The 14451-nt window shown below is 48.1% G+C and overlaps 4 protein-coding genes and 1 non-coding gene across 5 annotated transcripts; 3 read left to right on the top strand and 2 right to left on the bottom strand.

The window, feature by feature from the left end:
* Positions 1 to 334: 334 nt before the first annotated feature.
* On the top strand, positions 335 to 1826 carry F5B22DRAFT_625035 (uncharacterized protein). Its single transcript, XM_047976155.1, has 3 exons — positions 335 to 943; positions 1053 to 1164; positions 1290 to 1826. Exons 1-3 carry the CDS (start codon positions 628 to 630, stop codon positions 1471 to 1473), a joined length of 612 nt encoding a protein of 203 aa, XP_047826419.1. The 5' UTR covers positions 335 to 627; the 3' UTR covers positions 1474 to 1826.
* A 2123-nt stretch (positions 1827 to 3949) lies between these two features.
* On the top strand, positions 3950 to 4042 carry F5B22DRAFT_t177. Its single transcript has one exon. It is a non-coding gene; the product is annotated as a tRNA-Glu (tRNA).
* A 1619-nt stretch (positions 4043 to 5661) lies between these two features.
* Positions 5662 to 6148, bottom strand: F5B22DRAFT_625031 (uncharacterized protein). The gene has a single exon (XM_047976154.1). It carries the CDS (start codon positions 5949 to 5951, stop codon positions 5670 to 5672), a length of 282 nt encoding a protein of 93 aa, XP_047826418.1. The 5' UTR covers positions 5952 to 6148; the 3' UTR covers positions 5662 to 5669.
* A 359-nt stretch (positions 6149 to 6507) lies between these two features.
* F5B22DRAFT_625029 (uncharacterized protein) lies at positions 6508 to 9868 on the top strand. The gene is made up of 7 exons (XM_047976153.1): positions 6508 to 6971; positions 7113 to 7456; positions 7512 to 7565; positions 7631 to 8243; positions 8304 to 8506; positions 8561 to 9302; positions 9363 to 9868. The coding sequence occupies exons 2-7, from the start codon at positions 7217 to 7219 to the stop codon at positions 9788 to 9790; spliced, it is 2280 nt and encodes a 759-aa protein (XP_047826417.1). The 5' UTR covers positions 6508 to 6971; positions 7113 to 7216; the 3' UTR covers positions 9791 to 9868.
* A 1222-nt stretch (positions 9869 to 11090) lies between these two features.
* On the bottom strand, positions 11091 to 12134 carry F5B22DRAFT_476224 (uncharacterized protein). Its single transcript, XM_047972200.1, has 5 exons — positions 12070 to 12134; positions 11786 to 11981; positions 11526 to 11643; positions 11281 to 11378; positions 11091 to 11199 (listed from the first exon to the last, which is right to left on the bottom strand). The coding sequence occupies exons 2-5, from the start codon at positions 11820 to 11822 to the stop codon at positions 11114 to 11116; spliced, it is 339 nt and encodes a 112-aa protein (XP_047826416.1). The 5' UTR covers positions 11823 to 11981; positions 12070 to 12134; the 3' UTR covers positions 11091 to 11113.
* Between the last annotated feature and the right edge of the window lie 2317 nt (positions 12135 to 14451).

Below are 14451 nucleotides of genomic sequence, written 5' to 3'. Positions count from 1 at the left end.
CTCGCGGAGGATTGCTATGAAATTGTGATGAATAAATACCTACAACGGAATGGTCATGCATAATCAGGAATTGCGTACCTATGTGGCTAAACATTAGGCACAGTTCAATCATAGGTGAAGATGAAAGGAAAGCAAAGGATTGATAGCGCCTCTTCTTGGCATCGCGTAGAAAACAATGTGTTAGAGCAGCTACGTTCAGATGTCTTGACAGTGCTGACCTGGAGCGAGTCCCCCAGTGTGACCGAATTCTTATACAGCTTACTCATTTCTTACGAATAACGATTCACCCCCCTTAGAATAACCAGGAGACTCCTGAGGTAATCAACTACCTAGACTCGTATACTCCGCTTTCCTAGTAATCACTGGAATGACAAAAAGAAAAAGAAAAATGCCTACCCAATAAAAAGACTAAAGGCAAAGAACACAGACAGGGACTCTGTCGCGGAAGAGTCTATATGTTCCAAGAATGTCTTATGTGGCGTTACTCAGGCCTCCGGAACACGCAGCCCGCCATTGCGAAGGCGGACAAAAGCGTCTAAAAAGAGCCCGTGAGGACCCTGGCAGTCATGTGTTCAAGCGTGAAATCCCAAAAGGAATTGAAAAGTGAGTATCAATTCTAAGGCATTAATGCACCTATATGAATGGGCGCGTACTCCAGTGAACGTTAGTACGAAAGTATATGCTCCTCTCCAAAACTCCAACCCAGCTAAGAAGGGTTCTGCGGCAATCATGTTTGATGAGGTGAAAGGAACCCAGCGCGAGGAAGAATCAGAGCAGAAATTCGTGGAACCGATTTCTTATCCCCTTTTCTACGAAGCTGCTAAGCTGCGAATCATTAACCCGGTGCCGAGCAAGGATGAGAGCATGCTAGAAGGAGGGAAAAGATGCGAATGTCCTAGATCTTTCCATCGTTTCATGGCTCTGCCAATGGAGCTACGATTGAGTAAGTGGTTTTCAACGTCATGATTTACAGAGGTTGCTTTTCTCGGGGAAAAAGTTATACCAGCCGCTATTTCGGACAAGTCGTCTGACATCTTCATACACGTTTGTAGAGATCTGGAAGCTCGCTTTGCCAGGACCGCGCATCCTGCATATCTCCTTTTCAGCCGAGGAAGGACACATACCTAAGCTGCACAACGGAGAGCCGTTCGATATGCCGCTCGCGTAAGTCCATTTCTGAGATATATAATAGTCCCCAGAGCTTGACGGATAGCAGAGGGTCTTTCTCGGCTTTCACGATCTTGATGGCATATTCCTTTGAAAATCGCTACTAACCACGAATGCTACAGCCGCACTTGCAAGGAATCCCGTGCTTTTCTCAAGGACTACGGCTACAAACCACTCTGGCCACATCTCATCAACCCGCGTAACGGCGAGTCGTTCAACGGCCCTTGGATCTTGCAGGGGCGAGACGTCGTTCGTAATGTGTGGATCAATCCCGACCTTCTTTTCCGACTGTGTCCCCCGGGATGATAGCTTAGTATACCAGGTTATGAAACGCAGGTTGCGCCGGTCCGCATCTGGGAGGACGTTTCGATCGTGAGACGGCGCGTGGCTGCGCATGTAGATCGCGCTGGAAGACGTGGGAAAACGCAGTGCGCGCAAGGCGTATGGTGCGTTGCCGGTGGAAGGTAGGATTTCCCTACAGGCGGCGCCCGCAAACAGAAGAGGGAAAAAAAAAAAGGAAAAAACCTGAAGTGCTTTACGTGTAATTTATAATGGGTTAAACGGTGGGTTTCTCTTTCGTTTCTTTCTTTTCACTCCATTTCATCTTATCTGGAGAGCCGGTAGACTGTCGTGCTGGTTGGTGGCCATGTCAGCAGCACAAACGTTAGCCCATGTGGTAAATGGAAAGAAGAAGAAAGGGATCAAGGTCTAATAAGTCTGTATTCTAACTATATTCATTTCAATAACGAAGGTTCGTGAAGTAGCCAACCAAGCTCTTGAACCATCAGTGAAGCACTGCCTCGATATCTTGAAGTATTGTGTAGACACCCAAAAGAATCTGACAAATTTTATGACCGCGATAGTAAGCATGAAACAAGGGAATGCGTCGCCGGTTGAAGTTCAAAAGAAAAGGAAGAGTAAAGGGGAAAAATGATCTTGGCCGTCGAGGGAATCGAACCCCCGGGACCTAACGATGCAGAGTAAGGATAATAACGCTATGTAATCATATTATGCTTCGCTAGACCGCTTCCAACACGGCCATTGCTGTGTGTTTATGTCATATTAATATCCCTAGGGCTTAGATTTCTTATATGCTTTGCTCAATAGTGGATGCCGAGAATAAGGTTCGTAATGGCAGGGCCTGGTCCAGCCTGCTCGGTCAATAGGATTGGAGGGACGGGTAGCCAGCTTCACTAGCTGATAAGGGGCACAGACAAGGACAATTCGATGGCCCTTTGATTCATGAGGCGGAAGCCAACAAAGATGAGAGAAGTAGTGCTAGTTACAAGTGGCATAGGAGTAGAAGTCAGTCCTTGTAATGGCAGGTAAAGGGGTGAAGGGTCGAAAAGGTTGAGAAAGTCAGGAATTTTGCAAATTTGAGTTTCTCTTCGGTATTAGCAGGAGCAATCTCTACCGCGGTGGGAAACCGACTGGTCGAGGGTCGAGGGTCGAATTGCACAGCTCTCGACGCGATTCAGTAACTGGCAGTCCCAAATAAGGCCACATCGCTTCAAACTCTCTCCCAGGCCAGATACCACCACACATGCTGGCACACACATCTATATTAAGTGTATCCTTGCCACTATGGTGGTCCTTGCCAGCCTTATCCCCCTACAAACACTGTTTTCCTTATATCTGTTTAACAGAATTGGGCACTATTGCATTTACTGCCTCAATGAGAGGCACCCCCAGAGGTCACTGATGCTTGAAACTGGTTACCGAGAGTCGCCAAGTATAATGGGTCGGTGTTTATTCGGGTTTAGAGATGCTCATATCTAAAGATATGAACAAGAGTATAATGTCAAAATAACACACACTGAATCTAAGTATAAACAGTATGATGTAAATTGAAAGTAATGGGTATAAAGGTTGGATGATAGAGAGGGGAAGATGATCCAAACAAACGGCTGAGAACGCCCGAGCCTATTTTACCTACTTGATTACTTACCTACCTATGTAGTCTCCGCGCCTTATTTTACCCTCTGCTGCCCTATATGTTGCCTAGGCTTGAGCGTTGTTTTAAGGAGGCATGCCATCCGGTGTGTGTGGGAATGTGTTTGACGACTCTTGAAGCGAAAGAGCACGCACCATCTGCGTAGTTGTGCTGCGAGAGATTGAGTACTCCCTCTGTTGTAAAATTGCACCCAGCTTAGTAGAGGATGAGACAGATACATTTTCCCATGCTCGCGAGTATTATATAACGACGCAGGTAAATTCCTTACATATGTACTCCGAAAGCTGTACCCAGTCCTACCTTAACTACCTAGGTACTTAAGGGGACTTGAGGAAGTCGAGATAGTTTCGGTTTCCCATGTAGTGTATTGTCCCCGAGCGTGTCACGTGGTCGAGTAGACCTCGATTCTCAGGGGTCACTCCTGAGTCTATGAGAACTGTGCGTTAAGTAGATAAACAGATTATACAGTCACTTTTGGCAGAGTGGTCTTAATCATGAACCGGCATACTCAAGCTAGAAAGACCCCATAAAAGCGAAAATTCAGCGTTCTCGAGCGCGCTTTGTCTCATGGGACGGGCGGCCTGCGGACCAGCCCCTGAATCACACATAGCACTTCCTCTGCCTTCATCTGCGCAGTTGATTGATAAAGAGAATGCATGTATCCTTTGGCGCTAAGTGTAATGGCCCACCCATAATTCCGGGAGGCGCGCTTGTGCCCCACTGACTTGAAAAAGCCATACTCTCCTCCCAGCTTCGATTGGATGACACCGGGTGACTACATACCCCCATAATGAGATATATAAGCCATTTAAAACTGGTACTTATTAATCCGAATTGGTGTAGTGGTTAACATCTGACGTTTTCACTTATCTAGGTGATAAGAAATCCGTCGAGCCCGGGGTTCGATTCCCCGATTCGGAGTTGTAACCAGTTGCTCTAATGTAACATCACGCTTTTTTTTTTCATTGGCTTACTTCCCAAGTTAATCTTAACCAGCACAAAAGCTCCCTCTCTACAATGATTGAATAAGTAATCTAGATATATATTCGCCTTTGCTAATGGTTCTTGCATCTCGTTTTACAAGTTTGATTAGTATTTCGTCAAATATCATTTTTTTTGGCACATTTCTCACCTAAAGGATCATTAGATTCTGACATCACCGTAAACATTTATTTTGATTAAGGCTTTAGTCGAGTTTGTCGATCCTAATTCCATACTCGCAATAGATCGCCGTTTCATAGCACTTAAAGAAATATCGGAATCGCTTGAAGAGAAAATCATGCGTAATCGAAGACTATTTTAGCTGTTCGTTAACGCTGTTTCTCGCGCTTCCGCTAGTCAACCTTCTACGTGGACGCATCAACTGATGTGCGTGTATGTCAAGAAGGCCATCAACGTTGATCTACGCACCTATGCGCGATAAGGGGGGAGAGAGGGGGGGAGGGGGATACATAGACCCCCACAAGCTACATCAATCTTCGACTCCGAATGAATATATCCGTGATCACTGAGCTGGAATAGCTGTCGAAAAGGAAGACTTCTGCAGTGGGGATATTAAATAAAATGGTCTTCAAAAGAACATAATGGCACTGGACGCGCTTGCGGCGCAGAATGATGCTGGGGGATCGCTTGTATCAGCGGCCTGTATCTTAAATCCTCTGGGAGCTCAGAAGGATGACTAACCTATTACTGTCTCCTGCTAAAGTAGTACGCGTTTTCATCTGAAAGTAAGTAAGAACATGCAACAGCATAAGCGATAAATAGAATGAAGCACCTGGGTGGAAATGGATTGATGTTAGTCGCCTTAAGCGATACTTCGTCGTGATTGCATATATAGTGTAGATCCTAAGCGAGGGGTTCACACTGTTTGAGATTTCCGATTTTGCTATCATGATATCGACTAGATACCAAAAATAGTGAGACAACTCTACTGTCTGTTTTTAGCTTTTTGACTTTTCTTCCATCAGTCACATGTAGCACAAGCAATGAAGATCCATAAGTGCGGAACATTCCATTACTAAAGCATGTCTCAAACTAGTTCTTGCACATGAAGTTAAATTGCAGCAATTCTAGTTATAGTTGCCGTTAGACATATCGACGAATAGGGGACCACGGCTGTCTTGAATCTGGGTTGATTGAAGCTCAAGTTCGCGTTTCCTTATATGCGATTGGCTCCCTATATTTCTGGAGATGTGCATATAGACAGGATCTAGGCGGCATTAGAAACCGGAAGTTTCTTGTTGTGATAGTCGTATCCGGTTAGAATTACCTACCTAGGTAGTGTATAGCATTACCATCTGTGACATTACTGTGCCGCAGTGCGTGATGCACCTCGATTTGTGACTTGGGCTGCAACAGTCGGCCCAAGTGCCTGGAGGTTTGTCTACCAGTGTTACAGTTACCGTGGGTGAGTAGGTACACCAGGAGTAAGTAGCAGATGAGAGCAGTATCAAAATCCTCGGGAGCAGGTTTCATGTTGTTGGTGGGAACGAACCAACCCGATCTCGATCCAAGTAAGACATGCTATTATTATTCTATGAATCGGTTATTAGTATCTCCCCCTCTCCTCACCTCCCACCTCTCTCTCACCTCTCACTTCATCACTCTTAACCCCTCTGCGCCCCTCTTCACACACGTGGAGAGGCCGACTGATAATGCCAGTGTCTCGATTATCTAGCGCTGTGCTACAAGGGTGTTTGTCATATTGGGGTAGGAGGAAGTGGAGGCCGAGCCTGGAGAAATATTGGGATGACGTGATGTTCACTGCACATGCAACACACAATAATAAAATCTTCGGAAGACACCGATTTTCTGGGGAGATGTGGGACATAGATTTGCATCATGGTTTCAAGTTGAAAGAATCTCTTGATACTAACTCTAGGTTGGGTACCTACGTGTAGGTAGGGTCTGGGAGGCGTTACTATGTACCCCAAGACTTTCCATAGGGTCGCCTAAACACTGCAAGTGATAGCACTTACCTATCGCCTAGGTAGATACCTTAGGTACCTGTGTGTAGTATAAAATCACCGGAACGAGTGGGGTAGATGCTTACCTCCATACCTGGTACTTATCTAGCACCTCTACTACCTAGTACATGTAATACGGTACCTTATTTAGATGGTGTAAGTCAGTGCCTAATCAGTCATCTACTGGTAAGGTCTTCCATGGCAGTCCGATGCCTCAGAGTCTTGACTGCTTACTTGATTACTGCAGGTGATATATTTATTAATCACTGTTACCAAGTCAATACAATAAAGGCGGGCACCGAGGCAGGATTGCGTACCTAAAGTACCTTAGGTATCTACTTATAAGCATAGGTATTAGCCAAGACCCCTACCAGGTACCTACCTAGGTACTGTAGGTACTTAGGTAGGTAGTAAGTAAAGTAAGGTACATTGCCCCACTCGAACCACTATAATTTGTGACCTAGGCCCCGAGTTCCGTCCACGAGATTCATTGGCCCATCCGATGGCCTCATTCATTGACTGAAGAGCATTTACTGATAGCTTCCTCCCCCAAAACACTGTACGTGCAGCGATACGTGGTGTCGAGCACCTGCGACCTACATAGCTGTAGCCCAGGACTGCCAGGAATATACCGGCACGGCTGCTTTGGTTCCACGGCTTGCCAGCTAACTGCCGCATGAGCAGCCTCAGGGCTTGATAGCCGCTTCACCAATAATTATACACATCCATCTGCACTTGGGCTTCAATAAATAGCCTTCCCATCACTTCCCGAACTGCTAGGTTACCTGGGTTAGGTAGTTCATGATTCCCCAACACCCCGATTAACCTCGAGCGCATACTGTCAAGTGTACATCCACCGCGTGCTGTCAGGCGCCAGTTCATCTGTACGTGCAGCATCCAACTAACGAGAGACGCTGCCCAAACTTGGCCCTCTGCCGTGCGTTGTGCGTGGCTATTGGATGTGCTCGCGCCTGTCACAGTCGTTTGGGACGGGACGTACTGAGTTGGCTGTTAATGCAAGATAGCCTTTGAGAGCTTGCCAATCGCCCTGTTTCCTGCGCGTCCAAACCTACGAAAGCCCGGTCAATCCACATTTCCCCCCTCCGCCTGTCCTCACGAAACGACGACCATGGCAGACTTCAACCGGACTTCTATCGACAAGCCGTCGTCCTCACACCCCGACCACGAACCACCGGCCAACATGTCGCCTCGCCATATCCCTAGCCCCTCACCCGACAACGGTCCTTCTGCCTCTACGAATGGACCGAGACCTGGGACAGCCGGAGGGTCGGACGCGAGCCCGACTGCTGCTGCCGCTGGTGCCATGTCCGATGCGCACCAGCGAGTTCAAGATGTCCTGGGCTCTGACGTACGCCTCCTAGCATAGCATTCCCAACAGCGCGATGACGACTGACGGGTCACAGATTGGCATAACCACCCTCCTGAACCGCTTGAAGCAAAGCATTGCTTCAGCAAAGGTCTGTAACGAGATCTACATGAAACTTTGCTTGGCTATGGCGTCGCTAATCTGGTGTTGGTGCAGGAGTTCGCTGTTTTTCTGAAGAAACGATCTGTTCTAGAGGAGGAGCATGCGAGGGGAATGAAGAAGCTCTGCAGGTCGAATCAAGATAACATTCACCACTCTGATCACCGACAAGGAAGTTTTGCAAAGTCATACGACGACATGCTTGCAATACACGATCGCATGGCTGAGAATGGAGCCCAATTTGCCCTCTCCCTACATTCGATGCACGAAGATCTTCTTGAGGTGGCCGCGGTGGCAGAGAAACATCGGAAGGGTTGGAAGCAGAACGGGCTGGCTGCGGAACAGCGCCTGGTGGACATCGAGTCGGCTATGCGCAAGTCTAAGGCCAAGTATGACGCGCTCGCCGATGAGTACGATCGCGTAAGGACTGGTGAAGCTAGACAGGGCCCCCGAGTTTTCGGCATCAAAGGCCCAAAGTCCGCCGCGCAGCAGGAAGAGGACCTTTTGCGCAAGACTCAAGCTGCTGACACGGATTATTTGGGCAAGGTGCAGGCGTACCAGACGGAGAAGGCTACAATGGAATCAACGACTCGCCCTGAAGCCATCAGAGCTTTGCAAGATCTGATACGGGAGTGTGATTCTGGCACCACATTACAGATGCAAAAGTTTGGTGAGTAAACGTAGCAATCTTTGCATATCGCTTGACCTGGGGCTAACAATCATATTGCAGCATCCTTCAATGAGAAACTACTCCTTAGCAACGGCCTCGTCATCAGCCCATTGAAGAATGCTATTTCTCCGAACCAAGCCTTGCATAGCTTGAAGGAGGTTATTCATGCCATAGATAACAAGAAAGATCTCGAGGACTACATAGTTGGTTTTCATTCTAAACTGGGACCAAAGCAATCCGAGCCTAAGTATGAGCGCAATCCGGTATGTTGCTTGCCTTCCACCCACTCTAAGAAGTTGTTATGTTAATAAGCCTAGGTTCTTAATCCCCAACACAATATGTCCGTGGGCCAGGTGCCACAGATGCACCAGCCAACACCAGGACCATCTTCTCTGCCACAACCTCAAACTCAAGCCTTACCTCCTCTCCAGACCCAAATGCCACCCCCTAACTCATTGGGGCGGACAAGCACTTTTGACACAGCAACTTCCTTGGGCCAGGGTAGTCCAGCCCAAAACTTCATCCCTCCTTCCGCATCTGCTATCCAGCGGCCATCGTCAGGGCTGGGACATGAAAGGAGCTATAGCCATGGAGCCATGTTGACGCAGTCCAATATGCAACCACAGCAGTCATACAACGCACGGAACTCGACTCATATCCTTCCTCAACAATCACGATTTAACGGGAGCGTGACCAACCCCCTGAGTAGCCAGAGCGGCCCTCCACAGCTTGGAGCTTTACCTTTCCAGACTCAGCCGCCACGGGCACAATCTCCGCCGCAAGGAGGTCCGAGTGCCTTTGCGACACCCCCACCCCCACAGGAGTTAGCGGCCCGCTCTGCTTCGCCTCCTAAGACATATGGCAATCCCAATGCGGGCATGAAGCAAGTGTTTGGTGTTTCTCTCGCGCGATTGTACGAGCGAGACCAGTTCGCCGTTCCCATGGTTGTACACCAATGTATACAAGCTGTTGATTTGTATGGTCTTGCTGTAGAGGGAATATATCGCTTGTCTGGTTCGTCAATGCATGTGAACAAGCTAAAAAGTCTTTTTGATACCGGTTGGTTTTCCCCTTGCTGAATTCATCATTTCGCCGCTCAATTCATTAACAATCTATTAGACCAAGAATCTCATATCCTCGACTTCCGTAACCCAGAGAACTTCTTCCACGACGTCAATAGTGTTGCCGGCTTGCTGAAGCAGTTCCTTCGGGATCTCCCCGAACCTCTTCTCACCTCTGAAAACTACTCGGCATTCATCGAAGCCGCAAAGCAAGATGACGATATCGTGCGGAGGGATAGCATGCATGCCATCATCAATGGTCTCCCTGATCCCAACTATGCCACCCTGCGCGCTCTGACGCTACACTTGCATAGGGTCATGGAGAACAGCACTGTCAACCGCATGAACTCTCAGAACCTCGCCATCGTGTTTGGACCTACGCTCATGGGGACCGCACCGGGTAGTAATATTGCGGATGCTGCTTGGCAGGTCCGTGTCGTGGATACGATACTGCAGAATACGTACCAGATCTTCGATGAGGATTAAAAGTAGAAGGAATTAAAACTGCTTGTTAATCTACAAGGGGTGTGCTAGCAGGAATTAATTGCCAGTCGGTCAGACCAGCGGGGCCTTTTTTTTTTTTTTTTTTTTTTTTTGGCTGCAGGCAATTTATTCAATTTAATAAATGCTTTGAAGAAGTGAAACGTCTGATCTTCGATAATTTCTAGTGTGTATTTTAGCGAGCTACCTAAGGTCAGCAAAGGGGGTTAGGTCGGGCTGGAGGGAATGGAATGTATGACTAAGTACAGGACTTAAGTAGGCGGGCAGGCGGGCAGGCACAGGCAGACAGGAAACAGGGAGGTAGGCAGAGTGAGCAAAGATGATGAATGATATCGATGCCTTTTATATATTCTTATTCTATGTTTTATTCTCGAGTGTTGGGTTTCTCTGCTTCTACGTACAGTATGTTTGGCTTGGGGTTTAAGGCTGACAAGTCGGTAGGTAGGTAGGTAGGCTTGGAGGAAGAGGAGAAGATATGAAAGTGGAAGGGAAGGGAAGAGAAGAGGATACGTACCTACTTACCTACCTATGGGCAGACAGATGGGATGAGATAGGTGAAAAGAAAAGATGAATTGAAGTGAATAGCTGAGTACCTGCATGTGAATGTGTGTGTGTGTTCGAGCTGTTTGCGGAAGATGAGATCATGGAAGTTATATATATTCGTCTTCTATTTCTTACCTAAGATACTCGATGCATTTGTTGCACACTTCGAGAGAATGGGATAAGGTAAATCACTGCGTACTTAATTGACTTACGCACTTTCACTATTCATTCCTAGATGATATATGTGTAATGCCCCCCTTTCTCTCGGCTACAGGGTAAGAATCCCCTTGTGATTAAATGCACTTTTGCCTCGAGGTGATTACATTCATTGACCGCTGTTTACGAGATCGGGATTGTATTACCTACACCCCTTACGTGCTTAAGTACGTAAGTACAACAGGAACTTTTGTTCGGATGCGTTTGATTATTCAGATTTTCCCCTGTTGCTTGATTTATAACATAAGGTAAGGTATCATGATATTAATACAAGTACACTACTTACATGGGCCCACCCTCTATTTCGTCCCCATGCTCGGTGTTAAGGGGGGGTTTTTTTTTTCTCTCCCGGATAGCTCCGTAAATCTTGTGCGAAATTATCGTTTCGTACATATTCTTATACGTTTCTTTCCCCAATTGCGCGCTCAGATGGCTTTTCTTCTTCCGGAGATGGGGTACTATACTGGGTATTGTGCATTGCAACCTCTTTTGTCAGTTTATTAGTGCTTCGCATCCAACTGCTGGATTATATACAGTCTATTCGTTCGCCTATGCCGCGGCGGGCCGAGGAGGTTGAACTTGGCCTGGTACAGGAGGCATGAAAATGGGTAGGTAGGTGACGAGAAGGGACATGACTGTTTTCGCGGTTAGTTTATCTAGTGATAATAAAAAGCAAGGACAAGGTTTTGTTCGGTGGCGAAGGGTCTTTTGCTTACTCGACATGCCCACGCTGAAGTAGCCTGGCGTACTCGTGCTCTGCGTCGTCGCCTCGCTCTCGCCTAGCCAGCTTTGCATGCTGAAGACGACGGCGGCCCTGGGGGGGGAAAGTTAGAGATGGGACATTGTATATATGTATGTAGTGCGCGACACGGCTCGGTTTGCTTGATCTGAAGGGTGGGTTCTGGGACTCGCGTTCTCTGACCCCAATGCCAATGCGCTTGAGTCGGTGAGGCAAACGTACCATCCAATGTACTTGTTTCGCGTAAAGATAGCGGCCATGGGCAATGTCGACGATAGAGTCGAGGAGAACTCGGGGTTCTCGCCGGCTTTTGCGGCGGGCGGCTCCATGTAAGGGACAACTGTTTGCGCGCGGGGGCGAGCTGGTCAGCATTGTGCGGTCTTGTCTCATCTTGTATTTCCCTCCTCTAGTGCAGTCATCGAGATCGTGATGTAATGTGATGCGCCGCTGAGCGACTTGAGCGAGGAAGTGGTTTGTCTTACTTAAGTCCGGCCGGCGCATATCTTTCTTGGACGCCATGTTGCTCGACGAGTCTTTGGGTGATACGTGCGGGAAAACGGTCCTGCCTGTGCTTGATTCCAGACGACTTGCACTGAAGCAGATGTGTATTTTGGGCGCGGGATTGATGTCTCGAGGCTCGGTGCGAAACTGTAACTGTACAGTGTTGTCCCGTAGATGCTTGGTCGACCAATCAAGAAATCAATAGGGGTCTAGATCAAGAACTGCGCTTACGTAGTGTACATGACTAAGTATAGTGAGTACCTACATTGTACACATTAAATGGTACATGTAAGTAAGTACTTCTTGGGGCTACTTCTTGCGGCCGGGATCTTCCATCAGGTTAGCGTTCGATGACCTCTTGACTTGGACTTGGCTCTCAGTCCCAGCAGCACGGGACCGGTCATCGAGTGCCTAGTGAACATGTTGTACTGTGAGTACGGTATGCGTACGAAGTACGTGCTTCCACGCTATCTCAGGTACGGTACCGACGAATAGATTGGTATACGATGTCGGGAATGGCAACATGATATGGCCTAAACCTCTCAAACCTCTTATCACGCCTCCAACATGACATGTCGGTATGTACCGCAGCCAGTAACAGTGCACCTTGGTCGAGACCTTTTAACTTCGTTTGCATCACCATCGATGCAACGTCGGTTTTGGAATCGCCAATCGACTACCGTAACAGACAGACGTGCATCGGTGTGCATACAGTATATTGAGAAGGACATGTATGACGTTGCAGTAGTGGTTCACCAGCACGTAGGTACTTCGTAGAGATTATGCAGCGCACGCCGACAACATATGTACGCGGACCAGTCGTCTTCTTTCCGTGAGACAGCTCTCGAAATCACATCTATCTGGGGGCTCACTGCGTTCTCGGCATCTCCGCGCTGCAGTGAGACTATGGGGCGCACTGCAGCATTGTATTCATTCACCTTATCGGCAGCTTTCTTTTCCTAAGCGGTCACCCGCGTACATGTACGTGTGAATCAAACATACCTACCATATCTCAATAGACAACTGTGAGCGGGAAAATAACGGCTTGCTGCTCGGTTGACCCAGGTTGACGGTGTGGCCTGTATAGGTCTCGTCCCACCGCCTTGGGGCGTCGCAGTTAGCGTGATGGTCGGCGCCGATGCTAATTCCCCAGCTGACCGAGTAGGATGATAATTACGGAGTGTTGATACTCTACTACTAGTAGACATATGATCTCGCTAGCAGGAAATGGGTTGGCAAATGCCCACCAAGCGCAGGCGAAGTGCGCGTTGCTCGTTTGCCAAGTCCAGATACTGACTCGCTAGGTATGTTGTGAGAATGATAGATGGTCGGGTGTATTACGGCATGTCCCATCAGGGTGCCAGCACAACTAGTAGACCTCAAGCCAATGACGGCTTCTCAATGTGAATTATATGAGAGCCACGGTACCGAAGTCCTCATTAGTAAACTGAAGAGACTCGGGAGCTCGGGTTGGGCAAATGTATTGGCAGCCGAAACAGTTTCGGGGCTACACACATGTAGTGTATTGTATGTATGAGCGCAGAGCGTGCCAAGCAATGGAAGAAGCCCTACTAAGTATGTCGTGATTAGCAATCATATCAGCGCTTTCGCTTCGGAGTCAAGTAGAGAGTAGACCACGACGAGTAGCAAGCGGCTTCGCGGCTTTGCGGGAATATAATCTACCACTAACGATCCCGGAGCTTGGTAATAGCCATGTACTTGCTGGACTTGATGGAGAAATTAGCGAGCCGTGTTGCCGCAGACCTACTATGTAAGACGAACAAAATGGCCGACTGGTCCGAGGGTCGCTCGCTGGTGACTAAGTAAGTAGATGCGAAATCAAGTGCGATGGATGTTGCCCAAGCTGAACAGAGCTGGGTACGTCCGCCCTCAACTACCACACTACAGTACCTGGGCGAGTACGGCGTTTTCCATCTTACGTACCTAGTAGGTATGCTGTAGGAATTTCCTTGTAAATGGCAAGTTATCTACATATGTAGTTACAACCCGCGGCGCTCCTTGCCCTCTGGGATATATTATAACCTTGTAGAGTAGGTAATTGAAATCCCGAACAGCCAGATGCGTGTTGCTCCGGTGGCGTGGAGTCAGTAATGTGGACGATTACTATTCCTTGGCTTGTCTGATTGTGGGTTGTTTTGTCCAAGTGCTGCTGACACCCGATCGTCATTATCACGAGGTGTAGCAAGGTAACCCGCCCTCCCAATTGGTGCGAGCTGCGATGATAGCAGGTCCGAATACTTGCTAGTGGTCTTATGGACATGCTGCTTTGGGAGTTGGCCCAATATAGTAATATCTCTTTTCCCAGTGAGCAGCCACTTTGGGTCTTTGGGTCTTTGGGTCTTTGGGTCTTTGAGCTGTCATGGAAGGGCAAACCAAATTCGCCTTGCGGGGAACCGGCATCGTACGTGGCCACGTTCCCGCTCCAATCCTCCTTTCTTCCCTCTCCCGGGTTGAATCATCTAATGATAGCCTACTATGTAAGTATACATAGTATGTGTGGATCGCATAGCTCGGGTTTCAGGAAGTGAATGCAAGCGCATCACCAGATACCAAGGCGGAGACTCCCGTGACGATGGAACACATTTCAGAGTACACTCGACGGTTGACCGGAGTACCCATGCATATC

Source organism: Xylaria bambusicola (assembly GCF_022495145.1).
Source record: "Xylaria bambusicola strain CBS 139988 unplaced genomic scaffold F5B22scaffold_61, whole genome shotgun sequence".
Lineage (NCBI taxonomy): Eukaryota > Fungi > Ascomycota > Sordariomycetes > Xylariales > Xylariaceae > Xylaria > Xylaria bambusicola.
Note: the sequence above shows the minus strand (reverse complement) of the source record. Positions and strands in the feature narration are given on the sequence as shown.

Bases quoted from the DNA above. Each gene is read 5' to 3' on its own strand.
- F5B22DRAFT_625035 (XM_047976155.1), top strand. From the start codon at position 628: ATGCACCTATATGAATGGGCGCGTACTCCAGTGAACGTTAGTACGAAA. The intron at 944-1,052 runs GTAAGTGGTTTT...ACACGTTTGTAG, and splicing joins GCCAATGGAGCTACGATTGA to AGATCTGGAAGCTCGCTTTG. The intron at 1,165-1,289 runs GTAAGTCCATTT...CGAATGCTACAG, and splicing joins CCGTTCGATATGCCGCTCGC to CCGCACTTGCAAGGAATCCC.
- F5B22DRAFT_625031 (XM_047976154.1), bottom strand. From the start codon at position 5,951: ATGTCCCACATCTCCCCAGAAAATCGGTGTCTTCCGAAGATTTTATTA.
- F5B22DRAFT_625029 (XM_047976153.1), top strand. From the start codon at position 7,217: ATGGCAGACTTCAACCGGACTTCTATCGACAAGCCGTCGTCCTCACAC. The intron at 7,566-7,630 runs GTCTGTAACGAG...GTGTTGGTGCAG, and splicing joins AAAGCATTGCTTCAGCAAAG to GAGTTCGCTGTTTTTCTGAA. The intron at 8,507-8,560 runs GTATGTTGCTTG...TAATAAGCCTAG, and splicing joins CTAAGTATGAGCGCAATCCG to GTTCTTAATCCCCAACACAA.
- F5B22DRAFT_476224 (XM_047972200.1), bottom strand. From the start codon at position 11,822: ATGGCGTCCAAGAAAGATATGCGCCGGCCGGACTTAA. The intron at 11,644-11,785 runs GTAAGACAAACC...GCGCGCAAACAG, and splicing joins TATGCGCCGGCCGGACTTAA to TTGTCCCTTACATGGAGCCG. The intron at 11,379-11,525 runs GTACGTTTGCCT...TTCCCCCCCCAG, and splicing joins CGAAACAAGTACATTGGATG to GGCCGCCGTCGTCTTCAGCA.